This window comes from Meriones unguiculatus, chromosome X, assembly GCF_030254825.1.
Source record: "Meriones unguiculatus strain TT.TT164.6M chromosome X, Bangor_MerUng_6.1, whole genome shotgun sequence".
In the NCBI taxonomy this organism is placed as follows: Eukaryota; Metazoa; Chordata; class Mammalia; order Rodentia; family Muridae; genus Meriones; species Meriones unguiculatus.
The window spans coordinates 113,074,987-113,100,956 of NC_083369.1; the positions used below are offsets into that span (position 1 = coordinate 113,074,987).

The following is a 25,970-nucleotide window of genomic DNA, read 5'->3' on the forward strand; positions in this document are numbered from 1 at the left end:
CTGCATTTAATATGGCAATAACAAGACCATTTATATTTACAATAACATTTTTAAATGAAACAAAAACAAAGCAAAACTTCTACATTATAGATTTTGACAGCTGCAACCTTAAATCTTACTGGAAATGTTTAGAGCTGAATGCAGGTATAACAGAGAGTAAATTTTACTCATTGATTTTTCTCTCTGTATGAATAAATAAATGCATTCTCCTTTGAAATTCATAGGATTATTTTTGTATTATACAATTGGCCTGGATCATGGGAGATTTTTAAATAACTTTGCTGAAATCATATAAAGTGCTGGTATATTTGGATGCTTAGGAATGATGAGCCTGCTGCCTTCTGACTAGACATGCCTTCTTTCATGAAGTTATAGTTCTCTCATTCAATAGAAGAGCTGAAGAGGTAGAACTACATTACAGTGAAACATATAGTTGAATTTAAGAATCTAGAAGAGCTTCCAAGGTTGCAAGTGTGCACAGATGAGCTGCTTTTGAGAGTTTTAAGAACAAGTTAGGAGACTGGGAACCCTAAAGCCATTGGATAGTAGTAAGATTTGCTGAACTGTGGATTTATAAAATGTAGCATTCTTTTCCAAAAATTTGTGACTGAAAACTCTTTTCCTTTTGATTATTGTAAGTATATAATATACAACTAACTATTTATAATCTCATAGTTTAGTGACATTAAGTATGTGGACACACTTGTACATACATCAGCAATTCCAAAATTTTCATTATCTCAAATGGAAACTCTATACCATGAAGTATACTCCATCCTTCTTTCTCTTAGTCCCTGAAGATCAACCACTAATCTAATTTTTTAACTTCATGGGCTTGTCTACTTCCTATGACGGGATGTTAAATGTTATATCATTTTAATGTCTGCCTTCACTTACTATAACTATTTGTACCATATAGTAACACTTCATTCAGTTTTTTGGCAAAATAATATTCTATTGTTTGGAGGAAACACATTTTGTTTATCTGTTCATTTGTCAATATTTCAGTCAGTTCTACCTTTTGGCTACTTTTAGTATCATTTGAAGCACTTAAGATCAAATATTTTCATGGACATTCATATTGACTCTCTTTAGCATGGAAAAAAATTGAACCACTGCATCTTAAGTTTTACGTTTGTGTTATAAAGGAAACACAGGCATTGTTTTCATCTGGACAACACAGGTCCATGTAGATAAAATGTCACTATTCATTTATCTCATTATTGAGAACATTCTACCTCCAGCAACACCATGAATATGCATACAACATACACAGAAAGAAATGTGTTTTCTGCTCTATTTATTGCATTTTGCTTCTTAATCAGGACTTTCAGGAATGGTGATATGGATTCACTGTGCTCTAAGATGTTATACCCATGCTAAGACACTTAGCAAAGTATAAATATGGGGGCACTCATATAGTCAAACAGATGCATGTTTTAATATAAGTCTTAACACTTTCAAACTGAATGGATACCAGCAAAAGGTCTAGTTTCTATAAAATGAAAATAACAGTAGTATCTACTCATTGAGTCATAGTAGATTTAAGGAAGAGATGGACCAATATATATCAGTGTACTTGACAATAAAGCATAGGGCTTAGCAGGTACTCATCACTTTACATGATATTCATCATAGTTATGGTTATGTCCGATGATTTAAACAGTCTAGTGTTCTTTGAAATTTTAGGTCTATCCAATTTCCCTTTTCTTGAAAGAATGGGAAGATAAAGAGAACTGCTGAATTAGTTACAAGAAAAATAGCATGTTGCAAATTTGAATGAAAAAATAAAAGTATGGTAGTAACGTTTATTAGCTGTGTATGTCTGACCTTGAGAATTTCAAAGTATTTTCATTAAGAGTATAGTTTCTGGAATGAAGAAACCTGATAAGTCCTACTTCATACATATGAATTATACCACATTTGGCAAAATTGCCAGACATTCTGAAATCTCAGATTTCCTTTCGGTATGTTAGGAGAAAACAGTCTTGTCTAATGCATAGGAGTGTTGTTTGGATCAGACAAAAATTAGCTATGAGAAAATGTGTGGAAAACTGTAAGCATGACAAATATGTGCTTATCCTTCCTTGTAGCCCTTTCAGTATTAACTGAAATTCTGTTTTAGATACACAAGGTAATAGACATTACTCTTCATATTGGCTTAGGTGTTCATAGAATTCACTAAGGACTACATTGAATGTCCTAACTGGCCTTCAAAGGTTATCTGTCAGGTGTAGATGAACTTAACTCCCCTGAGCCCTGACAACTTTTAAGACACCATGTCTGGGAATAAAGGCTAGGTCATCAAAGACATTGTACCAAGTCCTCCAGAAAATTACAGGTCTCTGGAATTTTTTCTTCAAAGGACTGATGTAGATGGATAGTTGAATCATATACTTTGAATTTAGTATGTCTCTTCTTTTTTTTCTGAAATAGCTTCTATTCTGACCCAGAAAGAGACTTAAAGGCTCAACTGCAATGACGTATCTCCACTGTTTCCCTCATGGAAATGACCCTAAATAAAACATAAATACCACTGTGAGTTCATACTGAACATTACAAAAGTTCCAGAACAGTGTTGCTATGAGAAACAATGCTTTGTATCACTTTCTATCTATTGTCTGGGTGAACATTTATGTTGGGGAGGTGGGGGGAGTGGTTGTCAATGGAATGGTATTGATGCCCATCATGCAGCTGATAGAATTTTTACTTGTCATCTGGGAGCATTGGCATTAAAGACTTATTTCCATCGCTGGCCTTCCCCTTGCAAAACTTATTGAATTTCCATTTTCAAGTCAATCATCCAGGGCAGACAGTGGTTCTATGAGCTTACTGGTGTTCAGTGAGGGGAGTGGCTTGATACAAGAAGATGAGCGCCTTAAGAGTAGAGGTATATCATGTTTTCTTCATGTCCCTGCCTCACCTGTCTAAAGCTTCTGTTTCCCTTTTTGTCAAATATTTTCTTCTTAAGTTTCTTGGTATTACAGGAACTCCTGAAAATGAAGAGTTAAACCTGGAATCAATTTTCATTTACAGTTGAAAAGCAGCTATTGATGCTGTGCTTGCAGTTCAATGAAAGATCTAAAGATATAGACCTTGTGCTTCTCTATCACAATAAGTGGGCTAATCAGACTCAACAATTATTTTTTGACAATGGAATTGTATTGACAGGATTATTAAAATTGCTGTCTTTTAAGTTTTAAGCACTCTAGAATTTGTCTGGTTACAATGATTTTTCAAATGAATGGTAGCGGATTCCAAAACTTCTCTAGCATTTGCCCATAGAATCTGGTACTCAGCTGCATTTTATTTCACTAAATGATAGCATAGTATTATTGTTATTAAATTATATCTGAATGGAAATGATCAGTTAATGACTGAGTTCAGCCAAAGAACTGAAGCTAAAACTTCAGGTTGTGTGCTAGTATGTTTAAAAGCACATAGTCTATAATAAAGTAGATGGTATATACTTTGAAAATATTCTCAAAAGGGACCAAATTGGTCTACATTCTGATAAAAAAAAGTTTGCATTACTGTGTTTTAATTTCTAAAAAATTAACAACAGCCACACAATTAAAAATTTCTCTGAAACGAAGACATTCTAATACTGTGTCTGAATATATCATCTAAGTAGTTCCAATGTAACCAAATTGGTTTAGCTGCGTAAGAACTATCCTGATATTCTTTAATACATGCACCTAATTCAAACATGTTAATGGAGATTGTGTGCACTTTTCAACTAGAAGCTGATGGCAGATCTGTATCTCAAACATATCAGATTTATAGAAAAATGCTTCCTTAGATCTTATCCTCTACTTCATTGTTTTATTTCATGTTTTTTACCCTGTAGGTTTAGAGCTACCGCACACATATATACATTTGTTTTCAATTCTGATTCTTGATTTTATTTTTATACATGAATCCTTTGTTTGTTTGTTGCTGGGCTATCTGTCTAGGTTACTATTTTTTTTTTTAATAATTTAAATTGGCACGAAATCGATAAGAATGAAAACCCTGGGAATTCTGGAAATTTCTGGATGAGTGGCTTACACATGTACTGATCTCCTCAATTATATTAGGCAAGTTAAATTGAAAGCCAGTTGTTATGTGAAAAATTTGCTGGTGAAAGTGATGCAATGAATTTTATTCATACTATCCATTAGTTCTTTCGACGTTGGTATGCTGCATTTAATACATTAGCTGTGACAACATATACTCTCCAGTGCTGTAATCATTCCTGTTTTGTGTTCACATTTCTCCCACATCATGCTGAACAAGTTGTTACCTCCCCAAAATTTCACCACATTTCCATTTCCTTTGTTATCAGCAGAAAACCTAGGAAAGGCCTCTTTAGTAATGACATCAATACAGCACACACAGCAAGAGAGTTCAGCCTGTCAGAGCTACAAAAACAGCAGATGGATTAGGTTGAAACTGGCTGAGAGATAACTTTAATAGAGCCTTTTAATGTAAAGAGTTTATTTGTCATCGACATTCATTTAAATGCGCCACAAAATCATAGTTTTGGGATTATTGATGTCACAGAATGTAACTGAATAAAATCCATACATTGTCATACTAAAACACCAGAGCAATTAGAGAAAGAGAGGGCATTTTTATTTATTCATTAAAGACAGGAAAGTAAATAGGATAACATGTAAAGTTAATAGAATAACATTGGCCTTCATAGTCTCAAGATTGTATTTATTTGATTTTATTAGCATAGAGAGTAGATTATTAGAAAACAGTTTAAGGCTTGTATGCTGTGAGTTTTATAACACTCCTGGCAAGTCTGTGACTATTTAGAAACTCATATACTGAATTTTTCATTATAATTACGTATTTCTACTTTTAACACTAAGTATTTTGACTTGTAATCTCTATATAATAGATATCCTTGAAATACAATGATTTTGCATGTTATGTTTGTCACATGATCAGTAGTGACCAAGAACTTGTTAGTGTCCATGATATTTTATAATTTATTCATCTGTAGGCATTTTTTATTGCAAGTCCATTTTTCTTTTGCTTAGCCTGACACTTTTCAGATTGTGAATTGAAATCAGACACTTATAAAGTGCTTGCCCTAGATCCAAAAAGAAAAAAAAAAATAAGTATTTTTTTAAATGTCTGAATAGATAAAATTCTTGTAAAGAAGATGATTATGGACTTTCCATCCACAAAGAGCACAGAGAACACATTTCCCTTTGTAAAGACTATGGCAGTAGAAGTAGTAGCCACCTGTGAGAAGCTCCAGATCACTATATGCACATCTGAATTGAAGTGTCAGAAGGAAGGGGCATGACCATATTACTCTTGTCACTGACCCTGATCTAAAAGTGGCCAAAAAGCAGTGTTCCTGTCTCTGTTCTCCACTTACTCCCTGTTTGGTTCAATTGTGTCCTTTTTCTTAAATCCATTTATCTACCTGACTTGTCTTAATGCATGGTGAAGCCTGCAAGTTGTCATTAGTAATCAACACAGGGGATTGTACCATGTGCCTTAGTTTATGGGAAGTTTCCAAGGTTTGATTTTAATGCAAATTCTAGCCGATATTACAGAAAAATGGTCATCTTTCATAAATGCAAGTAATAAAATATTTCCAAATTAAAGATGTAAGATGATTAAATTGATACACTGGCTTTGAAATGCAAGTAACTGAGGCTTTGGTGTCAAACATGTTCTTACCATACATCCTCACCAAGAATTGACTATCTGCTTGAAAAGCCACTTGACAAGGTGTAAACATGCTGTATCATGTTCTGAACGGAACAGAGAGTTTATTTTTTTGTAGGATTCATGTTTAAGTTTCCTTTAATAGCAAGAACAAAAACTGTAAGTGTTGTAGATTTACAAAATAGCTGTCTAATTTCCAGGTAGCTACAAATCTCACATTAGCCATTCAGAATACAAGGGGTTCAGTAGATTAAAAAAAAAGTAGAAGAACTTACCAAATTTATAAAACTACACTGTCAGTACCTCAAAAATATAATTACAATTAGTCTTTAGACCATTTCAGTAAAAATTTATTCATTTTCTCAAGCTTCTTATTTTGCTAGTGGAGACATACTGATTTCATATCAAGCCATGAGTCATTCGTATGTATATTAAAACATAGGTTGTTAGAGGTGAGAATGACAAAGAGTTTTTTCTCTTCACTTGCCTCATTTTGCCAACATGGAAACTGAGTATAATTGACTCAGTAAATGTATATATTTGAAATTGATGTAGTTTGTTCACCATGAGCATCATATTCTCTGGGAAATAGAAAAGCAGATCAACATAGTGTGCTAAAAATAAAGTTATGTCAGCAGCAGCACGCGCACTGATGTATGCTTTGGAAAATATAAAAAACAAAAACACCGAGTCTCTGGTGTCTACTATATACACATTGCTCATTCTTTCTTTTTACATGTGGTAGAAAGAGGGCCTCTTTTATTATATTGACTGTCTTCCATAGAAAGGACATATGCCATTGCATGTGTTTTACTTTAGTATGAGTGAACAAAGAGCTCAAATTAGTTGAGAAAAAGAAAACTTTAGTTTTTAAATCCAAGAATGCCAGAAGAGTAATGAAGTGCCACTTGCATTGGCCTTTTTGATTTTAAAAATGAACATATCTAGCTCATACTGACATGGTCTTTCTTAGTTTCTATACTTCCTTAGAAGTAGACTAGCGGCAAACGGTAACTTTAATGGATGAGACATGTTTCTTCACTAGTAGCAATACATTGTCCACTACAATAAGCCAAATGTAAACACTAGGAGAAATCAAAACTCTGCTGAATAGCTTTAACAGGCCAACGAGGAGGACATTGCAGCCAGTCCTAAAGATATCTGATAAAACAGGGTCAGATGAAATGGGAGGAGGTCTTCCCCAATCATTGGACTTGGAAAGGGGATGGAAGGAGATGAGGGATTTAAGGAAGTTTTGGGAGGGAATTACAGAGCAGGATACAGCTAGGATACAGATTTAATACAATGTAACTAATAAAAAAGTAATAAAAAAATCTGTGCAGGGGTTCTAGTTTTTCTCTATGCATGGAACCATAGGAGAGTCTTACGTCTCAGGATAGATGAAGTTGATAAGTGATTTAATGAGCAATCTACGAAAAGTATGGTGCTTTGGTTTGTTGGTTGGTTGGTTGGATTTTCAGCTATGACTTGAACTCAGATTTTCTGAAGTTTATTATTAAGCTACAGTCCCACCCAATATTCTGAAGAGTGGTGTGATCAAATTGGAACCTAAAGGATTACTCTAACAAAAGTACATAAAATGGGGTTAGAATAACAAAATCAAGGAGAGTAAGAAACAGGGTCCCCAGGATAATGACAGGTAATAAACATTAAGTTTGGCAGTAAATGCCAGAAGAGAAAACATTTTCTGATACCATGTGGGGTAGAAGTACTGATGAGAGCCTTTCCTCTTTGCAATGTTAATAAGAGTCTTGTGTTTAAATGTAGGATGGAAGCACACAAATCTAGAACATATCTCTCCTACCAGGGTCCTCTGTTTCCATCTCTAAGGAGCCTTTATTTCTTTGAGGTTCTTTCTGACCCTAATGTATTAGGTCTCACCCGGACTGGTTGCATTGACCTCCTCTGTGGCCTGGCAAGGCTGTTCCCCCCTCAGGGGAAGGTGGTCAAAGAGCAAGCCATTGAGTTCATGTCTGAGACAATCCCTGTTCTCATTACTAGGGAAACTGCTTGGATACTGAGCTGCCATGGGCTACATATGACCAGGGATTCTAGGTTATATCCATGATATCATTCTCAGAAAGTACCCTGTATCAGTCTCAGAAAAGCCCAACTTCTTAATCTCTAGATTTAAAATGAGAAGTATAGCCAGGAATTCAGGTTCTATACAAGTTGAATGGAATTTTTTTCTTAATTTTTTCCCCTATGTATACTCTGCGCTAGTTGAAATCCCAGTCTCCAGGATGTAGTGACTCTTCATATTTTACTCATCCAAGTGAAATACACTGTAACTAAAGAATTCATTTTTATATTTGGGCAAATGCTCCCAGGATGCATATTTTTAGGTGATTTAGGAAATTCAGTAGGTATAGATTGGAAGCCACCTGAATGCCTTGCCAATGAGTTCATTTGTAAATAGAGGAGTTCTTTCCTGAAATAATTAATTGATGAAATTTATCAATGTACGTCATTAGGTTGGGGCATAAATGTGTCATGGAGCACATGTATATGAAAAGTTAAAGAAAGAGAAATAAATGTGTACAAAAATGAAACACAAAACCAATACAACTATTGACCTTCTTTCTTATTGCTGCATTGCCTAATGCACACTTAATTGACATTATCTGAATGATTGAATTTTTCCATTTTCCCGAGAAGCATAAAAATTCAACTTAGGCATGCATGCTTGTAGAATGATAGAGAAAAACTTATAAGTGGGAAAGGATAATTATGCATGGAAATACTAATAAACTAATATTTTAGCTTTGGCCGACAGTATTGTTGTTTACTATAGAAAAAAAAAGCAGTACCTGAATACATATCCTTGGTAAATGAGTCTACTGATACAATATCTCCAAGCCATCTGAGTGCTCACTTTGACAGATTCAACGTAAAGGAAACATATAGCATTATGTTTGTTTTCTATAAGTCATCGAAGATGGGTTATGTATAAATCTATATGTAACTATTCAGCACTCCTTCTGAAAGCTCCCCACTAATTCTCTACATTTTCTAAAGCCAATTGAATAACAGTAATTCATCATAACTTCAGGGTCAAAATTACCCTAAAGAATTTTAAAAAAGTTATAGTATTACAGGGAGGATGACTTATATGCAGCTTATATGTGGCAATTTCTTCCTCAAATGTTATGTATTCTCTGGTAGATGGTGAACACTAGGTAGCCAGTTACTGCCCTTCATTTCTTCCTTTCTATGGTTAGAACTCTACATCATGGGCTTCTTGATATGCAGTATAAAATGGGTCATTTTAGCTTCTGTGCAATTTATGGATTCTCTATATAAAACAAAAACAATGTTGTTAGTTTTAAGAAGCAGATTTAATGAGCAAGCAGCTATGAGCCTTCCCACATCATCCATCCTGATGAAATAAAGTTGTTGCTAGCAGGATACATTAGATAGTACAATGCTGGTAATGAGATATGAATCAGCTCATAAATACTCCTTAGAAAAAGAGAAATGCATTTTCCCTGGCATATAGCTTTCTTTCAGTATGGTTGACACAAAATTTTAGTGAGTAAATGAAGAACATCCATGATGGTGTGAGCTGTAGAAGGAGGGATTTCTGAAGGATCCTCAACCTGAAATTGAGGATTCAGTGATCTAGGTGTAGTGGCACACACTTGTGATCACAGCCATCTGGATGGCAGAAGCAGGGAGATTGTTTGTTTGATGCCAGATGGGGCTGTGCAGTAAGAGCCTATCTAAAAAAAAAAAAAAAAAAAGAAAAGAAAACAAAAAACAAAAAAAACAATGCATCATTAGTCACTCATCTGAGGCTTCAAGCTGAGGGACAGGACAAAGAAAGGAAGGAAAAGGCAAGAATAGAGAGATCTGAGTGCTATGGACACATGTTTTTAACCCATAAGACCTGTTTCCCAATTGTTTTACCATCAAACTCCAAGAATCATGAAAGACTCCTATCTATGCAATGGTAGCAGGAGGTCAATCTGTTTCACTATGGATATATGTCCTCAATACCTCCAAATCTTCTGTTAATACTGCTTCGTAGACAGGTGTCATTTTCATCTCAGAACTATTTCTGATGTGGAGAAAGCAGGGAGTAGTATTTCTTAATCTTATTGCATTAACTGCATGTATTTGATACTGGGACCTGACTGCTATGTGGTAAATGCACAAATAATCTTTCCATCAACTGAATTCACTAATTCCTTTGTAGAGAGCTGTGCAGGCACTTGTTTAGCCTACTGAAATTTCTGAGCACAACCAACCATGTTGAATGCTACCAATGGGCACTGACATAGAAAGGGTAAGAATGATTGTCTTCATTGTTAAAATGAGCAAACTGAGCTTCAGAGGTTTTACTAGCTATCCCAGAACCACAACCCAGTAACCTACTCTTCCTAATAGATAGGTCTAGCCTGTAGCCTAGGGCTGCATGCACTTCAAGGTAGCTATGAATCAAGCCTAACACATTTACACATGACAATGTCAAAATATTGGGCATGATTGTACAGTATGCTTAAACCTCATCCTGTTATACTAGAGCATAATCCTTAACATTTCTTTCATTATTATTCCTTACATGAGAATGTTCTCATTGGTGAGATACTATCATCCTACAGAAATATGATACAATCTAAGGAGATATAGGTTTTTAACAGTATGTTCCCATTTTTAATTAAAGCAACATAACTGTTAACTATGGCCTATTCACTTTCCTAGTTTAAATTAGCTTAATTCATGTTTTAAAACTTAAATTTGGCTGTAACTTTTTAATTCTTGGTGAATTACACTGTGTCGTTTCCTTTTAATTTACCTCTTTTTGCATTATGTCTCACATCCTGTCACATGTATCTGGAATATGAGATTGTCTTCTTATATTTGTTCATTTCAAATGAGGAAATTTTATCCTTGTAAATTTTGTAGAGTAATTATTTTATGCCTTAAAGGCATGCATAATTTGCATACAAAAATCTGCTTAGATTTTTTTTCCACATCTTACTATTACAGTCCCCCTATAACATGCTTATAATAAACCAATTTACTGCAAATGTTGAAAATACAAATTGTGAGCTATGTCTTATCTGACATAGGTTCCCTGTCACCATTTTGTTAAAAAATTCCCTGCGATGTGCACAAAGGATGACATGAATATATTTGCCTGTAAATGTGAGACATTTGTATCATTGTAAGTTCCTTTCAAAAGAAAATAGATCCTCTAAGCCTAGACATTTCCAACTCATAGCCAAGTAATACAGAGAAAATAATTTGAATGAAATTGTATTCTTACAGTGGCTGTATTCAATGGCATATATTTTAAACTACCTGACCTATAATAGGATAAGGTTTCTTTTTATTTAAATTTAATTTATGTATTATTTATTACAGTTTATTTACTTTGTATCCCCACTGCAGCAACCCCCTCATCTCCTACCCATGTCATCCATCTCCTACCTCTTCCCCTAGTCCCCCTCTCCCTAGTCCTCTAATAAGAAGGACCTCCTCCCTTCTATCTGACCCTAGCTTATCAAGTCACATCAAGGATGACTGCATCATCTTCCCCTGTGTCTTGGCAAAGATGAACACCCCACAGGGAGGTGACTAAAAACAGGCTACTGAACTGATATCAGAAGCAATCCCTGTACTCCTTACTAGGAAACCCATTTGGGAACTGAGCAGCCTATGGGCTTCAAGTGAACTGGAGGTCTAGGTCCTCCCCATGCATGGTCTTTTATTGTACTATTGGTTTCTGCAGGCCCCTCTGGACCCACCTATTTTGACTCTGTTGTTCATCTTGTGGAGGTCCTATCCCCTCCATGTCTTTCTCTCTCCCTCTTCTTCCATAAGGTTTTTAGCACTCTGCCCAAAGTTTGTAAATGAGTCTCATTATTTCCTTCTATACCCTGGGTAGAGTCTTTCAGAAGTCCTCTATGGAAGACCCTCTCTTGGTCCTTGTCTTCTCCTACTTCTAATGTCTATCCTGTTTGCCCTTCTGAATGAAGATTAAGCATATTCCCTATGGTTCTCCCTTGTTGTTTAACTTCTTTAGGGCTATAGATTTTAGTATGTTTGTACTATATTATATGGCTAATATTCACTTAAAACTGAGTAAGGCAGAGGGACACTGTTCAAGTCAACAAAATCAGAAATGAAAAAGGAAACATAATGACAGACACTGTGGAAAGAGAAGGAATCATTAGGTCCAACTTCAAAAGCTTATATGCAACAAAATTTGAAAACGTAAATGAAAGGACAATTTTATTGATAGATTCCATTTACCGAAGCTGAAACAAGATAAGGTAAAGAAATAAATTAATCCTGTATCATCTAAAAGAACAGAAGTTGTTGTCCAAAGTCTAGCATCGAAAAAAAAAAAAAAAGAACAGGGCCAGAGTGTTTCAATGTAGAATTATACCAGGCCTTCAAAGAAAAGCTAACACCAATAGGCTTCAAACAATTCCACAAAATAGCAGCAGAAGGAGCATTACCAAACTCATTCTCTGAGGCTAGAGTAACCTTAATACCTACACTGCACAAAAACCCTACAAAGAAAGAGAACTTCAGACCTATCTGTTTATGAATATTGATGCATAAATACTCAATAACATACACTCAAAATGAATCCAAGAACATTAAAAAATCATCCACCACAAATAAGTAAGTTTCATCCCAGGAATGCAGATGTGGTTCAACATATGAAAATTCATCAATCTATTCTACAATATAAACAAACAATAAAAAAACCTACAATCATTTCCTTAAATGCTTAAATGCACAAGAAACATTTGACGCAATTTAACATCCATTCTTGTTTAAAGTTTTGGAAAGATCAGAGATACAAGACAAATATGTAAACATAGTAAAAGCAATAAAACACAACATCAAACAAAATGGAGAGAATCTTAAATCAGTCCCACTGAAATCAGGGACAAGGCAAGGCTGCCCATTCTCTCTTTATCTCTTCAACATAGTTCTTGAAGTATTAGTTAGAGCCATAAGTCAACAAAAAGTGATCATTGGGATACAAATCATAAAGGAAGAAGACAAAGAATCACTAATTGCAAATAATATGATAGTATATACGTCAACAACCCCAAATATTCTACCATAGAACTCCTTCAGCTGATAAATACCTTCAGCAAAATGGCTGGATACAAAATTAACTAAAACAAAATCTGAAGACTTCCTGAACACAGAAGACAAATTGACTGAGAAAGAAATCAGGGAAACAACACCCTTCACAATAGTCACAAGTGGAATAAGGTTTCTGATAAGAGAAAAATAACTGGTTATAATTGATAGTTGTGAAATGAGAAGGAGAAGACATTTAAAAAATATGTCTCTGAATCAAAGCTGGGGTTGTTAATGTCAGTTTGATTTCTCCCCTCCATATCTTTGGCAGGTGCCATGCTCACTTGATCACATCAAGCAAGAGAAAGTGCTAGAAAAATATCTCTTATAACTTGTAGATTCTAGGACAGACATGTTTGCATTTTAATTGTAAAACAAGAATTATTATGATTTCAAGAGTGAAACATCTTCAGCTGCCTACCATAAATTTTTCCTAACCAGACAGACTTGAAGTACAGTGTGCTAGAGAAGGCAGGAAGAGGGAGGAAAGGAAGAAGGTATTAAAGAGAGTGAGAGGAAAGGAAGCAGAAAAAGTAAGAGCAGGAGAGAGAGGGGAGGGAGAGAGAGAAAGCACAAAAGAAAGGGACAAGAATTGGACAAGGAAGGGAAAAGAAGGGCAAGGTGCCACAGGGAAGGAAAGAGAAGAGAAAAGGAGAAGAGAGAAGAGGTTGGGAGGGGAAGGGAAGGAAAGAAAAGGGAAAGAAAATCAGAGGATCAGGGAGTGTGTATGCCTATATAGACCAATTATTGCATTTCTTAGGAGCTTCTGTCTCTTCCTTTCTCTGTCTGACCTGACAGAATCAATGATGAACAGAGTTAACACCTTTATCTACATGGATTACATAGGAATTATCTTGCATATCCTAGATATGGATTAGAAGTGATTTGGAGAAGCCAGACACATAGTTCTTATTTTCTCATTTTCACTTGTTGCCTCATTTCCTAACTGTCTTCTTATTCCAGCACTTGTCAAAATTCACTCAGGCACAGGTAGTGAGAAAATTACTTTGCCTATCAAGGCCAAGTAAGTACCCAACATTAAGAGATATTTATTCAGTGACAGAGATGGAGACAATAAGACAATGAGAAGGGCTGAGATTTCCAACACTAGTGCCTGACGTTTGGGAAATGTATGTTACTATTAAGTGTATTGGCTTGGCATAGAGGAGTTCAGCATATTAGATCTCACTGATGATCAGCTACAATGTCAAGTCCAGGGTGAGAGTGGCAGTGTTAAAAATTATTTCCTCGGTATTCTAAATAGAGCACTGTTGTCACCCTTAATCTCTATCTATTTCAAGATTCAAAAACACAACATGGTCCCCTAATGGATATTGTTTAAAAGTGGCTGAACAAGCCCGAAGGTGATCAAACTGCTGCTTCATTGCTCCCCGTATTAAATATTATTCTGATACCCTGAGAAATTCTAGTAGAATACAAGTTTGGTTCTGATTCCATAATTATGCTACAGCTATGTGAGGAAAAATCATCACTCAAGCCCTCCAGGTGCTTAAACAGATTGATAGACTGTAGCCATTCTGCCATAAGCACCCCCAGCTGTGTTTCTTAGCAACATTTTAATTCCAGAACAATCGAAGTTGATGAAATCCCCAGGGAGAGGGAAACAGAAATAAGAGGGCTGTTGACAGATGATCAGAGTTGTTTCTTCTAATATACTGTGAAGATCACTAGCTCTTTTCATGAATGATAAATGGACTGCACACAGATCAATGGGCTCAGCAATAAACTGGAACCAGTCTCCAAGTTTAAGGTGACTGAGGCCATGAGGCCCAGAATTTTCCTCATTTTGAGACCTTGTGTTTATTTTCCTAAAGGTTCCAGGGGAGGAAATTGATCTCAATATTTGGGCATGCCTTGCCCTTTTGTAATGTCTACTACTAAAAGTAGTTTTGGAAATGAAGACTTTCTATCCTTTCATGGTGCAGGTGTGGATGGGTGTCAAGAAGAAAGCTAACTTTAATGGTCACCTGCTGTACAGCAACTATTTCTTTGCAGCCCCCTCTCAATGCTATCATTACTGTTCAATCATGCTCACCTGGGGCAATTTGAGTAAACAGTGAAGAAGGGAAGATCTTCCTGTGTACCCAAAGCACACTTACACAGCACCTGCTTAACTTTACTAGGAGCTCTGACAATGCCTGCCTATGTTTGAGCAACTGGACAGGTATCTACTTCAGTTGGGCAATAAAATTGTTTTCTGTGTCACTGCTTTTCCATGGGAGCCTGTTTCAGTTCACTACTAATGTTTCTAATGGCCATTTTCTAATTTTACACTGCTTATTGTTTTTGATACTAGTTGCAAAGACTATGCCTGCTAATATTATCTAATTGCATTTTTCTCTTTGTTTACAGGCTGTTGAAAAGGCAAAACCTAAGAATAATCCTGTGAAGTAAGTTATTATTTTTGCTAGTTGAAAATGTTAATTTTAATGAACTCTGTACATAGGGGGCAGAATAAGGTCATAAAAGTCTAGTATTTTGCACTAATCTCTATTCATGACAATTTAAAGACAAAACACACACACACAAACACATGGAAAAAACAACCACCAATGAGCAAAGACCAGTGTATATTTTTCCATGTGTCTCTGATGAGGAAATGCCCCAAGTTTACATAGTTTACAGAAATCAATGAATACCTGCCAAATACTATTATAGTCATATTCAATGCATACTACTTCAAATTTTTGGTTTTTCTCATGCTAAAAAGATTATATTTTCAATTGCAAACCTTCGACTTATGACAGAGACCTAAATGCCTGAACATGTGCTAAGTGATCTCCATCCATGTGCCATGAGCTTTGGCACCTTGGAATCAAGGATTCAGTATTCTGTTAATGAAAAGCACATAAAAACACGTTTAACTGGATGGTGTGAAGGGAGTTGCTAACAAAGAGCAGATACTAAGCCATTTTGTAGGACATGCAAATTATAAATAAGCTACACAGTGTTATTTTAAATATTGTACATATTAGGCATCCTGTGTTTTCTAGAAGGGAGATTTTTAAATTAAAGGGATTGGCTCCCTTGTCATTTGTATTTGTGGCATCTTATTACAATGTTATGATGTATACTGTTCTTGTCAGCATTGTGGCCATGAACGGACTTGCTCTATTTACTAGTTCATTATAGGTCAGGAAATATCACCTCTTTAGAATGTTATGTGTTAATTTATGCTGGCAATCTTCCATTATAGCTAGTACAAAATACAGAAATGGGAAGTTCATTGATTTTCTTTTATAGTTCTTAGATAATGGATCAGCTATGTTAAAAACAAGAGAGTTGTTTCTTTAGTGTGAGAGAAGTAGCTTTTCAGAAACATACAGGCAGTGTTTAGCATACCATTAAATCTAAACCCTGATACTTTTCCAGAGGTAATCTATCCTGGGCTCTTATGTTTCATTTTGCCTAGCTGACAGAATCATCTCTTGCAGGGCCCTCTACAGTTGGGAAGTGTATTATGCTGTACTGATCCTCTGGAAGCCAGTTTAGTAGATAAGTTTTAATCTTGTCTCGTTGAGGTTAGACTCTTCTATGAATCTTGTTTTCTTTTCATTCTGTATACTCAGCTCTTTCACTGTAAGGCTATGTCTGGACATTTCCACAGATTAGAAGATGGTGCTAATGACAGCAGGGCCATGGCTTAATATCTGGGTAGGGAATTTTTGCCATTGTTAGACTACATCCCTCCCTCCAGTAAGGTTGCATACAAATGTGTGCTTCAGGTCACAAGAGATAAGGTAAATGCTGACAGAGTATAAGTCGTGACTTCAGTTGCTCCAGATTTAAGCTCTTCCAAAAGAAATGAGTCCATGCTTCATTACTTGAAAGACAGGGCAGCCCAGTGTCTCTTTGTGGGGCTACATTATATTGTATATAATCAATCATCAATACTGCCTGGATCCTCTTCTTTTGTGGCTTGGCAAGGATGCATCACCAGGGAAGGAGTTCAAAAAACAGGTAACCATGTTCATGACAGAGGTAGCACCTGCTCTGCTTTCTCAAGGACCCACATGAAGACTGACCTGCCAATGGGCTACATCTTAGATGGGTACCTAGGACCTTTCCATGCATGCACCTTCGTTGGTACTTCAGTGTCTACCAGACCACTTGGTCCCTGAATTTTTGGTCCTGTTGGTCTCCTTGTGCAGCTCGTGACCCCTCCTGGTCCTTCTAACTCCCCTTTTCCATAAGACTATCTGTACTTTGTCCAAATAAGTCTCTGAATCTGCTTCAACCACTGTTGGGCATAGCCTTTCAGCGGACCTCGATGGTAACATTCTGTCATGTTCCCTCTCTTCCACCACTTTGTGTGTCTATCCTGTTTATCATTCTAATTGAGAATTAAGCATCCTCCGCAGGGTACTCCTTGTTGTATAGCTTATTTAAGTAAGTAGACTTTAGTATGGTTATCTTATATTATTTTACTAATACCTGCTTAAAAGTGAATATATACTATGCTCGTCTTTTTCATTCTGTGTTACCTGACTAAGAATGATCTGTTTTAGTTCCATCCATTTGCATGCAATGTTCATTTTTTCCTTGTGTTTAATAACTGAGTAATATTCCATTGTGTAAATATGCCAAAATTTCTGTGTAAAAGTATTCTTTATTTGCCAAATGTAATTTTTGTGTCAGATACTTATTGCTGTTTTAGCTCACTCTTTCGAGCTCTTTCTGAACTCTGGCCGGGTGGTTTAACACAGCTGTTCTAGCTCAAAACTCCTCTCCAAGCTCACTGATTCAAATTGGCATCTCCTGAATTACTCTGTTTCTGAAATGCATGAGCTGAACTGCACCAAACTGCAGGAACTCAACTGAACTCAACTATATTCAACAGAAATTCACTGAACAGCCTGTAGTGTTCTGAACTATACTGTACTGTCTTCTCTATTGAACTGTCTACATTACTCTATCAATTCTACAGCACTGCACTTAAGTGCATTTTCTTTCCCGTCTGTTTTCATGAGAGTTGTGTCTATCCTATCTCTGACCCATTCTCTCAAATCATTGTCTGATTCATCACTTTATTTGCCCTTTTATTAGAAGTTACTGCTTTGGATTAAAGATGTATATAAATGATTATAGCCAGAGGGACTAATGATCTGTGCTAAAAGAATGCCTGCATTCCCAACACATCATACAAACCTAGAAGGTCTTTGGATGTGATCAGAGCAACAGTGTTGCTGGATATAAATTCCTCTACAGGCTGTATGGTTTAAATAATAAACCCTTATTTCTTACAGTTTGGAAGGTTAGGTCATAAAAATTCAAGGTAACATTCTGGTTGGGTCCTCATATGTGGGGACATAATGGAGAAAGCCAGAGGGAGTAGGCTGTCTTTTCTGTCATCTTAAAAAGATGCTAACCTGCCAATGTAAAACACAGCTCTTACTTCAAGGTGATTAAGAGATGATTCTGAGCCTGGCAACATGAGTTCTCATTGATCACTTTCTGATAGCATGTTCTAACATGGAAGTATTTTGATGAAGGAAGATTTTATAGATGCAGAATAAAAAACGATGAAAATTATAGCATTTTACAGATATATTGGTGGAAGTATATCAGGTTACAGAAAAGTGAAGAAATCTCTGCTTTCAGTTTTAAATGTTATCTAACTGACAGTTTTAGCTTTTATGATTAATGGAAACTAATGGTGTCTTAAATTACTACATTAAAAAATTCTTCTTCCTCATAGTCACAGGATATGAGGCCCTACAGAGAGGTAGGGAACACTTAACTTCTAAGACACCTAAAAGAGCCTAATATATTTTATCACTGGATCTGTAATGTTCTAACTCTCCACAATCACAAACTTCTAATCAATCTATGGGCCTCATAGAACTTTAACCTGAAAGTTACTGAAAGCTTTGATTTCAGTACCTTGTTTATAGAATCAGTAGAACCATTGGGGAAAATATATTTTCAGTTTTGAATAGGGTATACAATTGTATGTACTAGACAATATTATTGCCAAGTATTCCTTTGAAATTCTGTTTTTAGTTCCCTGTGCTTTTTATTAACTTTTATTTTGTTAATTACACTTTATTCATTTTGTATCCCCCCATAAGCTCCTCCCTCCTCCCCTCCCGATCCCACCCACCCTCCCCTTTCTGCATGCATGCCCCTCCCCAGGTCCACTAATAGGGGAGGTTCTTCTCTCCTTTTTGATCTTAGTCTATCAGTTCTCATCAAAATTGGCTGCATTGTCCTCTTCTGTGGCCTGGTAAGGCTGCTCCCCCCTCAGGGAGAGGTGATCAAAGAGCAGGCCAATCAGATTATGTCAGAGGCAGTCCCTCTTCACATTACTATGTAACCCACTTGGACACTGAACTGCCATGGGCTACATATGTGAAGGGGTTCTAGGTTATCTCCATGAATAGTCCTTGGTTGGAGTATGAGTCTCTGGGAAGTTCCCTGTGTTCAAATTTTCTTGTTCTGTTGCTCTCCTTGTGGAGACCCTGTCCTCTCCAGCTCTTACTATTAAAAATCTAGACCAGTGGTTCTCAACCTGTGGGTCATGACTTCTTTAGGGATCAAATGACCTTTTCACCAAGTTTGCATATCAGATATGCTGCATATCATATTTTTACATATCATATTTTTACATTAGAATTCAAAACACTGGCAAAATTACAGTTATGAAGTAACAACAAAATTAATTTTATAGCAGGCTGTCACCACAGCATAAGGAACTGTATTAAAGGGCTGTACCATTAGGAAGGTTGAAAACCACTGATCTACAGTTACCGGTTTATGTAAAATAAAAGACAATGAGTAAGTAGATAGTCTAACTCTGGCATTATGTTCAAAGCTGACACCTTACCTGAAGCTAAGTCACAAAAGAATAGAAACCCAATTTCATAAGATTTTTAAATACTGTCTTTGATACCCTCCCTGACAGTTCCCTGTTGTTAGTTACTTAAGCTACTTTCTTTGACCAGAAACCTGGCAGGTTCCTCAGCAGCACCAAATGTGTCCTACTCCCAGTAACTGTGGAAGGGCTTGCATTCCTTAAATACCCACAATAGAGTCTTCATTCTGCATATCATCTCAGTCAGTCCCTTCACCAACCCTGAAAAGTACAGCTAGCAGCAGGCACATTTTAGAAACAAAAATAGAAGCTCAGAGAATTCAGTCATTCTGCTTAGATTTGCTGAGTGAACAAAGACAAAAGCATGAACGAGAATCCTAATCCACCTAACTCACAGATCTTTTATTTATTTATTTATTTATTTATTTATTTTTATCAGTTACATTTTATTAACTCTGTATCCCAGCCGTGTCCTGATCCCTCATTCCCTCCCAGTCCCTCCCTCCCTCCCTCATCTCCACCGTGCCCCTTTCCAAGTCCACTGATAGGGGGGACCTCCTCCCCATTCATCTGATACTGTTTTATTCAGGTATCTTCAGGACTGGCTGCAAAGCTCTCCTCTGTGGCCTAACAGGACTGCTCCTCCCTTCGGGGAAGGGGAGACCAAAGAGCCAGTCATTGAGTTCCTGTTAGAAATAGTCCCTGTTCCCCTCACTTTGGGAAACCAATTGGTTACTGAGCTACCACAGGCTACATCTGAGCGGAGGTTCTAGGTTATATCCATACATGGTCCTTGGTTGAATGTCAGTCTCAGAAAAGACCCTGTGCCCAGATATATTTGGTCCTTGTGGAGCTCCTATCCTTTCCCCATCAGACTAACTCCCCTTCTTTCTTATGATTCCCTGTACTCTGCCAAAGGTTTGGTCATGAGTCTTTGCTTTGAAAACACTGCTAGTTAGAGTCTTTCAGATGCGCTCAGTAGACTCCTGTCATACGTTCAATGCACATCCCATCTGTCTTTCTAAATGAGGATTGATCATCTTACCCCATGTCCACTCAATTGATTATCTTTTTTAGGTGTATAGATTTCATTATGTTTATCATATCTTATAGGTCTATATAAGTGAGTATATCCCATGTTTGTCTTTCTCCTTCTGGGATATTTCACTCAGAATGATCTTTTCTAGATCCCACCATTTGCCTGCAAATTTCATGATTTCCTCCTTTTTGATTGCTGAGTAGTATTCCATTGTATAAAAATACCACAATTTCTGTACCCATTCCACCATTGATGGACATCTGGGTTGTTTCCAGGTTCTGGCTATTACAAATAGAGCTGCTATAAACATGGTTGAGCAAGTGTCCTTTTTGTGTACTTGAACAAACTTTGGGTATATACCTAGCAGTGGTATAGCTGGGTCTGGAGGAAGCACTATTCCTATTTGTCTTAGAAAGCACCAGATAGCTTTCCAGAGTGGTTGTACCAGTTTACATTCCCACCAGCAGTGGAGGAGGGTTCCCCTTTCTCCACAACCTCTCCAGCATGTGTTATCGCTTGAGTTTTTCATCTTGGCCATTCTGATGGGTGTAAGGTGATATCCCAGGGTCGTTTTGATTTGCATTTCCCTGATGGCTAATGAGGATGAGCATTTCTTTAAGTGTTTTTCTGCCATTCGATATTCCTCTGTCGAGAATTCTCTGTTTAGCTCTGTTCCCCATTTTTTAATTGGATTACTTGGATTGCTGCTTTTCAGCTTCTTTAGTTCTTTGTATATACTGGATATTAGTCCTCTGTCAGATAAAGTGTTAGTGAAGATTCTTTCCCAATCTGTAGGCAGTCGTTTTGTTTTGATGACGGTATCCTTTGCTTTACAGAAACTTTTCAGTTTCATGAGGTCCCATTTATTGATTGTTGCTCTTAGAGCCTGTGCTGTTGGTGTTCTGTTCAGGAAGTTGTCTCCTGTGCCAATGAGTTCTAGGCTGTTCCCCACTTTTTTTTCCAATTGGTTTAGGGTATCTGGTTTTATGTTGAGGTCCTTGATCCACTTTGACTTTAGTTTTGTGCAGGGTGATAAATATGGATCTATTTTCATTTTTCTGCATGTAGACATCCAGTTGGTCCAGCACCATTTGTTGAAGATGCTGTCTTTTTTCCATTGAATGGAATTGGCTTCTTTGTCGAATATCGTAACTCACAGATCTTGCCCTCTCCTTTCTGTGTTGCCACTTTGTGGTAAATTCATTACTGAGACCTGTGTCAGATTTAGAAAGATGGACTATTAATCCATTACCACCACAGTTTCTACCAATGTCACTTTTCTGTAGCAAATCACCCCCTATTTTGAGAATGTTCTCTCAGACCACCTGGTCAGTCCTGTAGGACTCAATAAAAGTATTAACATGCTGGCCTTATATGTGCCACGAAAAGGCCACTAGGTTAATAGAAACTTAGGTTGATTTGTTGAGTCAGAGAGAATTCATGTTCACTGTGGTGAAATTTGTCAAGACATGGCCAGAATAACACAATATCACTGCTTATTGCTTCAATATCATTATGCCATGTACTACAACTTATAGTGTAAACAAGTCACCTGAAAATATATCATGGAATTCATTTAACATGCATAGAAGGAGCCATTAAATTATTTCAGTCTCATTACTCAAAGTTTTCAGAAAATTCTTTTGTATCAGAGCCCATGCAAAATTTGCTTTGCAGCCAAGTGCTTCAACATAAATGTTAAATTCTCTGGGGAAATGCATGCCTTAGCCTGTTATTTAGGAAAATATATGGACAGACATGGTAGAGCCTCTTATAAAACAATTCTTACTTTGTTTAAACAGTGTGATCAAATTTTCAGTTACATTACCTGACATCTCTGTATGAATCTTGTAGATGATCATGAATATCAATAAAATGGGGATATGTTTTAATGCTTGATTGTTTTTGAAAATTGAAAAGGAAACAATGGCTTTTAGTGCCATTAAGACTTTTTGGTACAATTTATATGCAATACCTCCAAATGTTTAATGTGGATTAACATTTAGCATAGCATTACCTTTTCTTTTTGCAAAAACAGTATGCTATGACCCAAACTTAGCTAGCAAGTACACCAGGGTAAGGGAGTTCACTTGGCATTTATTCTTTTTTTTATTTTTGTTATTATTAGTTACATTTTATTAAGTCTGTATCCCAACTGTATCTGTTCCCTCATTCCCTCCCAAGCCCTCCCTTCCTCCCTCATTTCCTCCCTGCCCCTTTCCAAGTCCACTGATTGGGAAGGGCCTCCTCCCCTTTATCTGATCCTGTTTTATCAGGTATTTTCAGAGAACTGGCTACAAAGTCCTTCTCTGTGGCATAGCAGGACTGCTCCTCCCTTCTGGGGTGGGGAGGTCAAAGAGCATGCCATTGAGTTCCTGTTAAAAATAGTCCTTGTTCCCCTTCCTATGGGAAACCAGTTGGTTACTGAGCTACCATGGGCCTCATCTGAGCAGAGGTTCTAGGTTATATCCATACATGATCCTTGGTGGAGTGTCAGTCTCAGAAAAGACCTCTCTGCCCAGATATATTTGGTCCTTGTGGAGCTCCTATCCTTTCCACTTCATACAAACTCCCCCTTCTTTCATATGCTTCCCTGCACTCTGCCGAAGTTTTGGTTATGAGTCTTAGTATCTGCTTTGATACACCGCTAGGTAGAGTCTCTCATGGGCCCTCTGTGGTAGGCTCCTGTCCTGTTACTTGTTTTCTCCTATGTCCAATGCACCTCCCATTTGTCTTTCTAAGTGAGGATTGATCATCTTATTCTGGATCCTCTTTCTTGTTTATCTTCTTTACGTGTATAGACTTCATTATGTTTATCATACTTATAGGACTATATGAGTGAGTATATACCATGTGTGTCTTTCTCCTTCTGGGATAGCTCACTCAGAATGATCCTTTCTAGATCCCACCATTTTCCTTCAAATTTCATGATTCCCTCATTTTTGACTGCTGAATAGTTTTCCATTGTGTAAAATTACCACAATTTCTGTATCCATTCCTTCATTGAGGGACATCTTGGTTGTTTCCAGGTTCTGGCTATTATTGGTGGCATTTATTCTGATGCAGGTGGAAAACTGTCTTTTCACCATTGGCTGGGATCTGACCTCACAGTCTTCCATGATTGGCTATTGGCTAGTTCTGTAAAAAATATGTTCAAAAGAAATGAAAGGACAGGAGAAGATGCCAGATGCTCTAGATAGTGAGAATGCTTGAAAAGCTTTAGCAGGTTGCGGAAATTAAAATATTTGCAAAAAAAATTCTTGTAAGATGGAGAAAATTAAAGATGGGTGAGTTATAGAACTTTGGCTCTTGACAAGCAAGCTACCTTTGATTGGAAAAAATTATGAGACTTCTTCACTTTACAATGTTTTCTGTTTTTTCCTTCAAACTCACCCATCATATGTGGACTTTCTGAAGTCTCCAGTATCAGTAAATTATTGGTATGATTAGTGACTAAGAGTAGTTTTCTCTTGATGAACTTCTGAGACCCTAAGTCAATAATTAAACCTTTAAACTATATCATCAGCATGGTTTCAAGGGAGCCTGCTTACCTAGAAGTGGTCCTTTGGCCAAGTTTTGTATCTGGCCTAAGTAAAGTCTCATCTGAATTTGCAGCATTCCAGGTAGAATTCTTGGGAAAACACAGATCACACCTTGAAACCAGAGGATAGATTGGCAGGTGCTAGACAATCTGCAGTGTGAAGAAGAAACAGCTAGAAACAAAGAGACATTTGCTTACTTGGGCATGTAAGAAACAAACTGTAGCGTCCATTTTCAGTCTGAGGTATGCTTACAGTTTTTCATAGTTACAGATGAGCAGGACAAGCTAGGACATTTCCCTTACCCTAGCTGTGGTCTGGACTCTGCTGGTCTCAGAATTCTAACAGTTGGAATATTGCAGGCAGCATGCTTTGTACCAGAGTCCATGATCAGAAAAAGTAGAAATCTCAAGTCCAAATTATTCATTAGATAAACAGTTTTATCGTCATTCAATAGGATAGAAAATTTGGGACTGGGACATGGCCCAGGAGGTCGAAAAGAAGTCTAGAATTTCCCTTGAACAGAGGAGTTTTAAAACCACTGTTTTGCACAGAATCAGCGCAGGAGGTATTTTTTTGTTGTTGTTGTTTCTCTATACTGTTGTCCCTTTCTGTAAAATGTATAGCAACAAGTGATTTATTTTCACCAGTCCATTGAATTTGTTATTATAGATGAAGAATCTTGTTTTTCTCAGGCAGAGAACATGGGCTATGCTCGATCATCATGCCCACTTTGTCTGCCCAGCATTTCCTAGCCCATTTTTCTCTAAATAAGATAGAAAAAAATATTCTTTCTCTTCTTCAGACTCCTTTGTTCCATGCTTGTTGTCTGCTGTTGTTTCTGACCCACCAAGCTGTTCTTACTCTTTATTTTTTTAATAATTTTTTTTATTTTTTACAGTAATTACATTTTATTTTCTTTGTATCCCAGCTCTAGCCCCCTCTCTCATTACCTACTAATCCCAACCTCCCTCCCTCTTCTCCTTCCAAGCCCCACTCCAAGTCCAATGAAAGTCCCTCCCCCTTTCGTCTAAACCTTGCTTATCAGGTCTCATCATTAATGGCTGCAATGTCCTCCTCTGTAGCCTGGCAAGGCTGCTCCTTCTTTGGGGGTGGGGGGTCAAGGAGCAAGCAACTGAGTTCATGTCAGAGACAGTCCGTGTAACCCTTACTAGGGAACCCACTTGTATACTGAGCTGCCATGGGCTACATCTGAGCAGGGGTTATATCCATTAATGGACCTTGGTTGGAGTATCAGTCTCAGAAAATACCCCTGAGCCCAGATATTTTGGTTCTGTTGCTCTCCTTGTGTAGCTCCAGTACGCTCCAGGTCTTACTAACTACCTCTTCTTTCATATGATTCCCTCAGCAATCAAAAACAAGGAAATCATGAAATTTGCAGGCAAATGGTAGGATCTAGAAAAGATCATCCTGAGTCCTCATCCTAGAAGTAGAAAGACACACATGGTATATATTAACTTGTAAGTGGATACTAGACCTAAAAGATTAGATAAACATATTAAAATCTGTATACTTAAAGAATATAAACAAGAAGGAGTACCCAGGGTAATTCCATTAAGTGAGGATCAATTCTCACTTAGAAAGACAAAGGGGATGGACATTGGAAGAATGAGAAAACAAGAAACAGTAGAGGAGCCTACCACAGAGGGTCTCTGAAAATCTCTATCAGATGATGAGACTCATGACCAAACTATGGGCAGAGTGCAGGGAATCATATGAAAGAAGA

At 37.0% G+C, this 25,970-nt stretch overlaps 1 protein-coding gene across 2 annotated transcripts in view; it reads left to right on the forward strand.

Annotated features, from left to right (window-relative positions):
• Aff2 (ALF transcription elongation factor 2) overlaps positions 1-25,970 on the forward strand; it is a 793,967-nt gene that overhangs the window by 527,944 nt on the left and 240,053 nt on the right. For both annotated transcript variants that reach the window (XM_060375629.1, XM_060375630.1), the window contains exon 8: positions 15,184-15,221. In XM_060375629.1, the coding sequence (XP_060231612.1) occupies positions 15,184-15,221 (38 nt within the window). The remainder of the gene's footprint in view (positions 1-15,183; positions 15,222-25,970) is intronic.